The following is an 11,747-nucleotide window of genomic DNA, read 5'->3' as shown; positions in this document are numbered from 1 at the left end:
TTTGTTTCCGGTAGTTGGAGCCGCTCTAGTACGACAACAGACGATCAATTGACAGTTGACAGAGAACCAACCCTTTTGAGACATAAAGACATGAAAGAGAAAAACAGTCACTGAGCAATATAGGGTTGCTAGTTATCTGGTATGCCGGTACAATTAATTTTATTTTATTTTTGACAATTGTGCAAAAAGATGCAGAGTCCTGTAGCACTTAGAGCGGTTTGAATGACTAATATAGCAATAGTCCATTGCAATGACCATTGTGCAAAGGGCGCTGAGACATGATGACACCTAAAAAAAAATTAAAAAAAAAAGGAAGTTTATCGTGTCTTTTGGGACATCCTGTACATAATAGACATATTTTTTGGGAACTTAAGAAGTTGAAGTAAGTTGCATCAAGCACTTCTCTGTCATGCATATAACACAATCAAATGAAAAGCACTAGGTGGTAGCTGAGGGTACCTTCTTTGTGTCGCGTTAGAATGTTTTCTAATGCGCCGTCCCACAGTTTCAGGTATCGGATCTCATTACATACGTAAAGCGGTATAGTCGTAGTAGTAGCGCGGTAGAAGTAGGTCACATGTTTGACCACACGCCCGGCGAAGGGTGGCGCGCAAGTGCACAAGCTGCACGTACAATAACAAACGAAGAAGAATGACACATTTGATTAGTCTAAACTTTGGCGGACTTTTATCCTTCGTCACCGTGTTTTTTCCCCTCTTGTTCCCCGTGGGTGCCTCGTGATAAGTTTTGTATTTGACAGCGACATTCACGTTCCGTCTTTCGTTGGGTAAGTTCAGCGTTGACTACACATTTTGGTTGCAGCCAGGACGAAAGATTAATTAAGATTAATGGTTGTAGTTAAAATTTAAATAACATAATCAGCCCCAGGTTTTGCATTTTGAACGTCTCTGTTTGACTATGCAATGTGAACTTTTGAATGTGTAGCAATGTCTGTATTGACTTGACATTTAAACTTGAGGACTAGAGTACTTTTCTTGAAATAGGTTGACGTGCTTAGGAAACCGTGTTGGTTAAGGTTTAATGCACAGTATATTTAAAAAATAAAACGTTAAAGCTATTTGTTTTGTATGGATACTTTTTAAGCTATTCTTGCTGTGCAGCCGATTTTCTTGGTCAGGTGAACACAGCAAATGGTCTTAATTTTCTTTCTTACAGGAATTTGACTGACTTGTCTCTTGTTTCTGAAAGTGTAAGCAACATCTGGTGATTTAAAAACTGTATGAGGACAAGTTACCCATGCCACCAGACTGCGTTAAGATTTGTTTAAACTGTCGTGTATTTGCTTTGCTTATGCAGTGATCCAAAGTTTACCTTGTGGAGCCTCGAGTGTTGCAATAGGCACTTTTCAACTGAAGCTTTTGATCATTAATGCACCCCCGCCCCCTTTTGCACATTGGCCATTGACATAAACCCTCAGGTGAACTAAGAACAAAACATTAAACGCACTTATGCTCATCAGTCCGCTGGAGCCTTGCCTAGCTGAGTTTGAGCCCTGCACTGGTCGCCAGTCAATCGGAGGGCTCATATAGAGACCAAGCCATTCACACCTATGGACAAGTTAGACTAAATTTGAGAGTCTTCAATAAACCTACGTGCCTATGTGGGTTTTCTCCAGGTTCTCCAGTTTCCTCCCACAAATAAAACATAAGGTTGATTTCCAGTGGGCTTCATTGGCCAAAGGGCAGACACAAGATATGGATTTAGTTCTGGGTGCAACACTGTTACTGCCCCATTCTCCTCGGGGATGGGATAAATGCACAGAACAAATGTCACTGTATATTGTACATGTGACAAATAAAATACTTAAATATTACGACTGTTTCCACCCCAGCTCTCAATCACTGGAAAAAGGACGTGTGGCCTGATGAGTTCATATTGACTAAGTTCCACACATGAAGTAATGTAACCATCACACTAAGTTCCTGATAAGATCTGGGCTTGAATCTATTGGTCATGTCAAATTTAGTGGATTGTAATTCTTCCCTGGTTAGCATTGTCATATTGCATGATGACATCACATCTTCTTCTTCTCGAACGATTGGGTAAAAAAATGGAATGATTATGTTGTTTAGATCAGCACTGTGCAAGAACAACAGCAAGCATGTCTTTAACAAATGCCGATAATGTCACCAAGGACGCATGGGACTCGCACAACAAGATGATGTTGGAGCCTCTGGCTGTCAATGATGCTGAGGTCAGTGTTTATGTAAATATGTTTGACTACTATCGTGGTATTTTAATATTAACCTCTTTGAAATTATTGCTGTGTCCGAAATCGTTCACTCACTCACTACTCCCTACTCCCCATGTACGGTTGCACTATACAGTGGACTATAAAGTGAGCTGATTCATAACAGCATCCAGACACTATACGGCGCTCTGTTAATGACGCCACAGCTGTCGCACAGTAACAAAGTAGGCCGTTGCCCTGGGTTAAAAAAAAAAAAATTGCTGCACATTATTAAAAGTTGGTTTTATAAAAAATACATGTCCTTTTGTTTTCTTTGTTAAAAATTAAATTGACATTTATACAAAAAGTTCACTCCCGCCGTCTGTGACACATCTAGTCCTGCCATTCTTCTACTTCTATGAAGACTCAATGCATTATGGTATATCACGACTTGGTGAGTGACAATCTGTTGGTAACTACTTTTTGCTATGCTTTGTGGGAAATTGAGTGTACTAAAGGGCACTGAATTTGATCACTAAGCATTTGGACAGCACTACAAAATGGCGTAACCATTATATAGTGCTCTATATAGTGGTTAGTGAGTGATTTCCGAAACAGCCACTATATTTGTCTAATTGACAGTAATTGGGGCTGTTTATATTTTTCTGCACCTTTTTATGTGGGTGTACTCTATATATAATATGGATGTATTTACATTCACTGTAAACAACGTGATGAATGCCTGCACAATGTAATGATATCCAATACAAGAGCTGTATTAAATAAAATAAAATCTGCCTCAAAGCTTGGTTTTGATTTTCCACTATTAGAGAGGTGCAAAATATTAGAAACACTTTATTACGATGCTGTGTGTTTCTTAGTCACTTCCACTGGAATAATAAACTTTAATACAGTACTTCTGTGAGTTTGTCAATCAAATCATATCTTTTGTGTGTGGATCTCAGACTGTGGAAGTGAACCTAATCCGAATAATCGAAATTGTTACCATATGTTATGGCTGTGTAATCCATAAAATATTCACAGACTTGATATTAAATATTATCCATACTTTTGCAACTGCAGCAATAATAACATCCTTCTGTATGAAGTTTGTGTGTCAGGTTGTTTTGTATGTGTTTCAGGTGTTCTCTATAATTAAAAAGGAAAAGCACAGGCAGACGTATGGGCTGGAACTGATTGCTTCAGAGAACTTCACCAGCAGAGCTGTTCTAGAGGCTTTGGGATCTTGTATGAACAACAAGTACTCTGAAGGATATCCTGGTCAGAGGTATGAGAATAAACATGTTTGTGAAATGATTTATGAACTAGAGTAGGATTGCATGCAATAAGGAGAGCAGTGAGATTGAGTTTTCCTTTCAATTATGAATGAGTTTGATATTCTTAATGGTCTCAATTTAGGTATTATGGTGGAACTGAGCATGTGGACGAGCTGGAGCGACTCTGCCAGAAGAGGGCGCTAGAGGCATATGGGCTGGATTTTGACAAATGGGGTGTGAACGTGCAGCCATATTCAGGTAACAAATATGGTTTCATATCTCAAATTAAGGGCAACACAGTGGGCTAGTTGTTAACACGTCTGCCTCACAGTCTCAAAATTGGTGTTTGAATCCGGGTTTGCATATTTGTTCTTCCCGTGCTTGTGTGGGTTGTTCTCTATTTGCTCAGTCTTCCTCCCACATTTTTAAAACATGCTTAATTGAAGACTCTAAATTGTGCATAAGTGTCTAATTTGTATACATGTGCCCTGCTATTGGATGGCGACCAGTCCAGGGTTACCCAGCCTCTCGCCCAAACCCAGCTTGGAAAGGCTCCAGCTAACTAATGACCCTAATGTGAGGATAAGTGGTACAGAAAATGGATGGAGGGCTCTCAAATTGAGTAAGAAGAAATGTAAATGCTTCTCCATGAAGGTTCTCCTGCCAACTTTGCTGTTTACACCGCCATCGTGGAACCGCATGGTAGAATCATGGGCCTGGACCTTCCTGATGGAGGTCACCTGACACATGGCTTCATGACTGAAAAGAAAAAAATCTCTGCAACGTCCATCTTCTTTGAGTCCATGCCGTACAAGGTGATCACACACATTGGCTTGAATACAACTGAATATTCAGTTAGATAAGCAAGATTTCAAGTTGGTACTGTTGATCTAGTAAGAAAAAAAAAAGCGCCTTATTCCATGAACATTTAGGTCCATAAGTATTTGGACAATTACACACAGTGTTTGGTTTTACTTTAATGCACCAGAATTAAGAAGTGATTTGGAATGTAGATGTTTACCCTTGATTTCATACCGGTAGGTTTCACAAAAATTTGGCATTCATCATTTTGTAATTAGAGCCATTTTATGCAAAGTATCAGCATTTTCTGGGTTTTTCACAAATTTGGATAATTGAGTCGCAAGAGGTCATTGGCTGTATAGAGGAACTGTTGTATTTCATTGAAAACAACTCACAGTATACTTTCATTAATAAAACGATCACTCAAGTACCATTCGCCTAGTTGTAAATTATAATGAAGTGTTGGTTAGTTCAGTGTATCATTATTATTTGCCTGTATATGTCAGATGTACTGTAGTTGTGGCTGGTGAGAAGTTAATCAGACGGCGTTCTGTTTCAGGTTAATCCCGAAACTGGTTACATCGACTATGACCGACTGCAAGAAAACGCTCGCCTTTTCCACCCCAAACTCATCATTGCAGGTTGTCTATGCACTCGCATGTATTGTATTGTTTGCTTTGTTAATATTGTTGTGCTTTGAAGCCTATGTCATGTTTTAAGTCGAAGGATATTTACATTGAGTTTAAGTCTGATTCTCAATTCTGTGTTGACTGGAAATTTACCCATTATATTGTTTTGGTGCTGGGTTAACAATTTTGTTCTGTTGAGGAAACCTTTCGCAAATGAACACACAAATGAGAAATCAAACCGCTGTTTCGTTTCCTTTCTTTCACAGGAACGAGCTGCTATTCCCGTAACATCGATTATGCCCGCATGAGGCTGATCGCTAACGAGAATGGTGCGTATCTGATGGGAGACATGGCACACATCAGTGGACTGGTGGCTGCCGGAGTTGTGCCTTCACCCTTTGACTACTGTGACATTGTTTCCACGACGACACACAAGACGCTGCGCGGCTGCAGAGCTGGACTGATATTCTTCAGAAAAGGTGAACACTCTTGTCATCAAATCTTTGGAGTATTCAAGCGTTCTGTTTTATTCTCATCTGCACTTCTCCAGGTGTGCGCAGCATAGACGCCAAGGGGAAAGAGACTCTGTACAATCTCGAGTCTCTAATCAATCAGGCCGTCTTTCCAGGGCTGCAGGGTGGACCTCACAACCATGCCATCGCAGGTCCGCCACATCATTAGATTTAAAACATTGTTCTCTGTTTAATGTCAGTACCTGTTCAATCTGTGTTGAATTGGTTATTTCCATTTTCAAATTGGCAATCAAAAAATGTAAAAAGTGACTGATTTCGTTTTGGTTCCCCCCTTGCCCCCCTCTTTTTGTAAATCCAACACAAAAAATTAAAAAATGACATCTTTTTCACATTTCAATTTTAGGCTTATATCAAAAATACAAAATGGAAAAAATGGGCCACAGGACTGAGTATGGGCGGCACGGTGGACGACTGGTTAGAGCGTCAGCCTCACAGTTCTGAGGACCTGGGTTCAATCCCCGGCCCCGCCTGTGTGGAGTTTGCATGTTCTCCCCGTGCCTGCGTGGGTTTTCTCCGGGCACTCCGGTTTCCTCCCACATCCCAAAAACATGCATTCATTGGAGACTCTAAATTGCCCGTAGGCATGACTGTGAGTGTGAATGGTTGTTTGTTTCTCTGTGCCCTGCGATTGGCTGGCAACCAGTTCAGGGTGTACCCCGCCTCCTGCCCGATGACAGCTGGGATAGGCTCCAGCACGCCCGCGACCCTAGTGAGGAAAAGCGGCTCGGAAAATGGATGGATGGATGGAAGGACTGAGTATGATTTTAATATTTATTTGGTGTTGTTTATATGGCCTGAAAGTTTGATAACAAGCGTTACTAAAGCTACATTAGCTTGTTAGCTGCCACAATCTGTCAGGACCACAACCACAAGCCATCAAATGAGCCATCAGTCATATTACTGTATATCAAGGACAAACATGTTTGAAGCGTTACTGTAATCAGCTTCATGCGTTACGACTTACACGGAAGAAATGCTTCTACTCCTGTTTGTCTGTCCGTTTACATTGTTCTCAACTCATTCATGTCCACACGGAGCACCAAATATGGACTGGTAGACTTGGGGCAAATCACATCAAATCCACCGTTATTTAAATTTTTCTTTCAACCATTATGCAATGATACATAGGGAGCTATGAGTACACACTACAGTATGTCTCAGTTGAATAATTGTGCTGGCTAACAAGCGAAGTATCTTTAGTAATGCTCATTTCCAAACTTGTAAACACGACCAATTAAATATTAAACTTCATCTCAGTCATGTGGACCGCTTTTCAATTTTGTATTTTTGATATGAGCCTAACATTATAAAGTATTATACATATTTTAGTTTAATTAGATTGAAATAAAACAAAATAATCAGTCCTGTTTTCATTTTCTGATTACCAATTGAAAACTGAAAAAATGAATGATACATAGAATCTGCTCATTTCACTGCATTTCACATTTATTTTGGTTATATGTCTCCAGGTGTTGCTGTAGCTCTCAAACAAGCCATGACACCAGAGTTCAAAGCTTACCAGATGCAGGTTCTTGTGAACTGCAAAGGTCTGGCCACTGCTCTCATTGAGCATGGCTACAAGATTGTCACTGGTAGGTGTCTTTGTGCCCGACTGGCATAAATAGTGGGAAGTTCAAACAGAAAACAACAGAACAGAATAAATGGTATATGACTGCTATAATGTTAAATTGGAGTTGGGTTCTATCTATACTATGTGGAGTGGCAAGGCGGAAGGTATGCCACAAGTAGCAAATATGGCAGGATGGCACAGGAACACGGTCAGGAGGACACTACCCATGCCCAGGCAACCAGGGTGGTGTTCCAGCACCACCAAAGCGCCTCGACCAGCCCCCAGGAGGAGGACGCAGGAACATTCCACTGCACCCCCAGCCAAACACCACCTACACCCATCGATTCCTTCAACTGCCAACCTCTCATCTACCCTCGGTACATCAAGAGGCCCCCACCTGCCAACGAGGCCTGCTGCAGGGAGACAGCCACCACCGCTGCAGGAGGGCAATAGCCCGCAACTAGTGACTGGGGTGGAAGAATGGGATCGGCATGGGGGAGCAGTAAATGGGAAATTCTTAATGCCCGTTAGTGTTATCAGTAGGCTAGAAGGCTTTAAATTTGATCAAGTGTTGAACGTCATGATTATATTTGCATTTTAAGGTGGTTCTGACAATCATCTTATCCTGTTGGACCTGCGCAGCAAAGGAACAGATGGAGGACGAGCTGAGAAGGTTCTGGAAGCCTGTGCTATTGCTTGTAATAAGAACACCTGTCCAGGTATGGTTTGTTGTGTACTTGAGTGTTGATGCTGCAGATCTTACTGCAAAATTTGCACATCCATATACTGTGTGTGTGTGTGTGTGTATATATATATATAGACACAACCCCAATTCCAATGAAGTTGGTACGTTGTGTTAAACATAAATAAAAACAGAATACATCCATCCATCCATCCATTTTCTGAGCCGCTTCTCCTCACTAGGGTCGGGGGCGTGCTGGAGTCTATCCCAGCTGTCATCGGGCAGGAGGCGGGGTACACCCTGAACTGGTTGCCAGCCAATCGCAGGGCACATAGAAACAAACAACCATTTGCACTCACAGTCAATGATTTGCAAATCATGTTTGACCTATATTTCATTGAATACACTACAAACACAAGATATTTAATGTTCAAACTGATGAACTTTATTATTTTTATCAAATAATCATTAACTTAGAATTTTATGGCTGCAACGTCATGTTTACCACTGTTACATCACCTTTTCTTTTAACATCATTCAATAAACGTTTGGGAACTGAGGACACTAATTGTTGAAGCTTTGTAGGTGGAATTCTTTCCCATTCTTGCTTGGTGTACAGCTTCAGCTGTTCAACAGTCCAGGGTCTCCGTTGTCGTATTTTACGCTTCATAATGCGCCACACATTTTCAATGGGAGACAGGTCTGGACTGCAGGCAGGCCAGTCTAGTACCCGTAATCTTTTACTACGAAGCCACGCTGTTGTAATACATGCAGAATGTGGTTTGGCATTGTCTTGGTGAAATAAGCAGGGGTGTCCATGTAAAAGACGTTGCTTAGATGGCAGCATATGTTTTTCCAAAACCTGTATGTACCTTTCAGCATTAATGGTACCTTCACAGATGTGTAAGTTACCCATGCCATTGGCACTAACACAGCCCCCATACCATCACAGATGCTGGCTTTTGAACTTTTCATCCATAACAGTACGGATGGTTCTTTTCCTCTTTGGCCCGTAGGACACGACGTCCACAATTTCCAAAAACAATTTGAACTGTGGACTCGACGGACCACAGAACACTTTTCCACTTTGCATCAGTCCATCTTAGATGAGCTCGGGCCCAGAGAAGCCGGCGGCGTTTCTGGGTGTTGTTGATAAATGGCTTTTGGTTTGCATAGTAGAGTTTCAAGTTGCACTTACGGATGTAGCGCTGAACTGTATTTACTGACATTGGTTTTCTGAAGTGTTCCTGAGCCCACGTGGTGGTATCCTTTATACAATGATGTCGGTTTTTGATGCAGTGCCAGCTGAGGGATCGAAGTTCACGGGCATTCAATGTTGGTTTTCGGCCTTGCCGCTTACATGCAGTGATTTTCCCCCTTTTTTTTAATCCAACACAAAAAATGCGTATGTGTACACGTGTAAAAAATGTAAGGGGTGTGAATACTTTCCGTCCCCTGTGTGTGTGTGTGTGTCTATATATTATAGTTTGATCTTTTCATGCAGGGGACAAAAGTGCTTTGCGGCCCAGTGGACTGAGATTTGGCTCCCCGGCGCTAACCTCGAGAGGCTTGATGGAAAATGACTTCAGGAAGGTTGCAGACTTCCTTCACAGAGGTTAAGGATGTGCAACTCCATCACTGAGGCTGTTATAATCGTATATTGACATATGCTAATGATAATACATTCACAAGACCTATAAAGCTACTGCCTTACTAATACAACTCACTCCAATTGAGATGAAATATAATTTAAACATAATTTGATGATGTGCTATTTGGTACTGTACAAACAGCTTGGGTTTAATTTTTATGTTATCTCTCTTTAGATTGGTGTAACGTATACTAAAGTACCAGGCAAAAGTCTGGATATTTGCTCATAGAATACATTGACTGCTCTGATGTACTTTAATTTATATAAATTTAAAATGTAGTCAAATTTGTAGTTCTTTGGTACATGTAGCAATCCTTCTGCCAAGATGTGTTCTATTTACGCTCACAATAGTGTAAGATTTGGATGAGACTTGCAAGACTGAACCTGGAAAAAAATTATGTATCAGTGCCTATTCGATTGTTTTCACTTCCCATTTTTGTTATTTCCTTACCTAAATTACTTGTTTTTTGTAACTATATAAACCTCCTGGCTCTTCATAAAGGTCAAATTAAGCCCAAGATTGATTTAAAAAGAAAAAAAATGTCTGGAGTAGAATTTCAACATAAAAAGCTCCCTACCTTTTAATTTCTTTACACTCCAGGCATTGAGCTGACCTTGGAGGTGCAGAGAAGTCTGGATCCCAAGGCCACGCTGAAGGAGTTCATCCAGGCGTTGTCCAAGGAAGAAAAGTTCCAGGAGCGTGTGACCGAAATCAGGACAGAGGTTGAAGCTTTCGCTGGTCATTTTGCCATGCCTGGCCTCCCTGAGCTCTAGATGATGACTCATACACTGATGGTTGTTGTTGGACAGATTATTATGGAAACTATTGCATGCAATTTTGGAGATGTTAATTTATATGTGTATATTTGATACGGTTATACACACCTTACGCCATCAGCTCAAGACACATTTTTGTTCAAGCAGGCATTCAATATTTTTTTTGTGATTTCGTCCACTGCTGCTTTCGATGTTTCATTAAAACCTCAAAATCAAATTCATCCTTTCTAAAAAGGTTTCCATACCTTATGAGTTGTGCAGTTTGCTGCCCCAAGTATGACTATCCTTTTCTGTGATTAAGCATCATGTACAGTATTCAACACCAGGGACATATGCTTTTGTTTTTTGAATGCAACTTCTTTGTCAATGCGTACATTCTTTGAGTGTGCCTCAGGTGGATATATCTGCTGTGATCAATCTGTACAAATAGAAGCCGCATGTAGCTGCCCGGAATGAGCCGGAGGAATTCTGTAAAGAGCTTTGTATTTAAATTGTGTCCTGCATTAAAAGACTCAATGCATTAAACACCCCTATGCCCTTTGGTAATGCACTACATACACTGATCTCTGGGGGGCAGTGGGATTTGGTGGGTGGGTGGGAGAGGTGGGGTCCTGATCCCCCACGGTGCAAGGGCAGCAAGTCGAGGTCACTTTTGAAGGTTATTGTGCATGTGAGTGTCTCAATTCACTTGCATGTGTCTGCAGATACTCACCTCTGGGATTTATTTGCTTGGTGTGGGGCCCCTCACTCATTGCAATAAATACAGTAACTCATAAGTATGCAAGCTTCCTGGGTATCCCTTCACTTGCACTCCCACCACACTTCAGTTGTACAGCGGGGACCACAACCTCTGTCCTGCATGCTTCCCCTTCAGTCTTTATGCTGTCCTTCCTTTATAGCATGCAGCACTACTGTATAATGTGTCATTGTCCTAGGGATATAATGATTTACTTTCCTTATCTTTCTTACAGCTAATGTCCTGTTTTTGTCTTCTTATAATATTTAGTTATCTTTTCACTATCTCTCCCTTTAAAATAGTTCCCTCTGACTGAATGTTCAGTAAAAATACAAAGAACCACAGTGGCAGCTTAAAAAGTCCATTGTGGCACAATAAAACTGTTCTGGCATGAAAGGATACAGATCCTCCTGTCTGCTTTACTTACTGTAACAGCTGAACAAAACAAAACCAAAACGAAATTTTGTCCTGCACTTCGCACCCTGGGGCTCGCAGTGCTGAGTCTTTTAGTTTTTTTAATTATTATTATTAGCACTTTTAGGTTTGCCTTGAGTTGGTGTGCAGTAATGGATCAGGTGTTAGGATCTGCCTACTGACTTTGATGGGCAAGGTTGACAGATCAAATAATACAATGAGGCACTGCAACACCCATGTAATAAAAGGTTTTAATATATATATATAGGTTAATAACACGTTAATATGGTTAATCACACTGTAATTAATAAACAATTTAAGTAATGTATAGGGTATAAACAATTTTTAATTGAACATACATCAAACGGCGTTTACAGGGGTCAGTATATTATTCTCCTATATTGAAAACGGGAATACAATACTGACTCGGTGACGTCCATTTTAGATGTTCAATTTTGCAAAGTCAAAATAATTTGAAACTACTGT

At 40.8% G+C, this 11,747-nt stretch overlaps 1 protein-coding gene across 4 annotated transcripts; it reads left to right on the top strand.

Moving 5' to 3' along the window:
* Window positions 1–396: 396 nt before the first annotated feature.
* Window positions 397–10,640, top strand: LOC133465721 (serine hydroxymethyltransferase, cytosolic-like). Of its 4 annotated transcripts, none has more exons than XM_061748767.1 (12): window positions 397–787; window positions 2,156–2,215; window positions 3,334–3,479; window positions 3,611–3,726; window positions 4,123–4,283; window positions 4,829–4,910; window positions 5,165–5,377; window positions 5,449–5,562; window positions 6,901–7,023; window positions 7,604–7,720; window positions 9,188–9,298; window positions 9,936–10,640. In XM_061748767.1, exons 2-12 carry the CDS (start codon window positions 2,180–2,182, stop codon window positions 10,106–10,108), a joined length of 1,392 nt encoding a protein of 463 aa, XP_061604751.1. In that variant the 5' UTR covers window positions 397–787; window positions 2,156–2,179; the 3' UTR covers window positions 10,109–10,640. The 4 variants fall into 4 exon arrangements, with proteins under 4 accessions (XP_061604751.1, XP_061604750.1, XP_061604752.1 ...); XM_061748766.1 differs by having other exon boundaries at window positions 2,094–2,215; XM_061748768.1 differs by lacking the exon at window positions 2,156–2,215 and having other exon boundaries at window positions 403–787; window positions 3,355–3,479.
* The last annotated feature ends 1,107 nt before the right edge of the window (window positions 10,641–11,747 follow it).

This window comes from Phyllopteryx taeniolatus, chromosome 16, assembly GCF_024500385.1.
Source record: "Phyllopteryx taeniolatus isolate TA_2022b chromosome 16, UOR_Ptae_1.2, whole genome shotgun sequence".
NCBI classification, from domain to species: Eukaryota; Metazoa; Chordata; class Actinopteri; order Syngnathiformes; family Syngnathidae; genus Phyllopteryx; species Phyllopteryx taeniolatus.
Note: the sequence above shows the minus strand (reverse complement) of the source record. Positions and strands in the feature narration are given on the sequence as shown.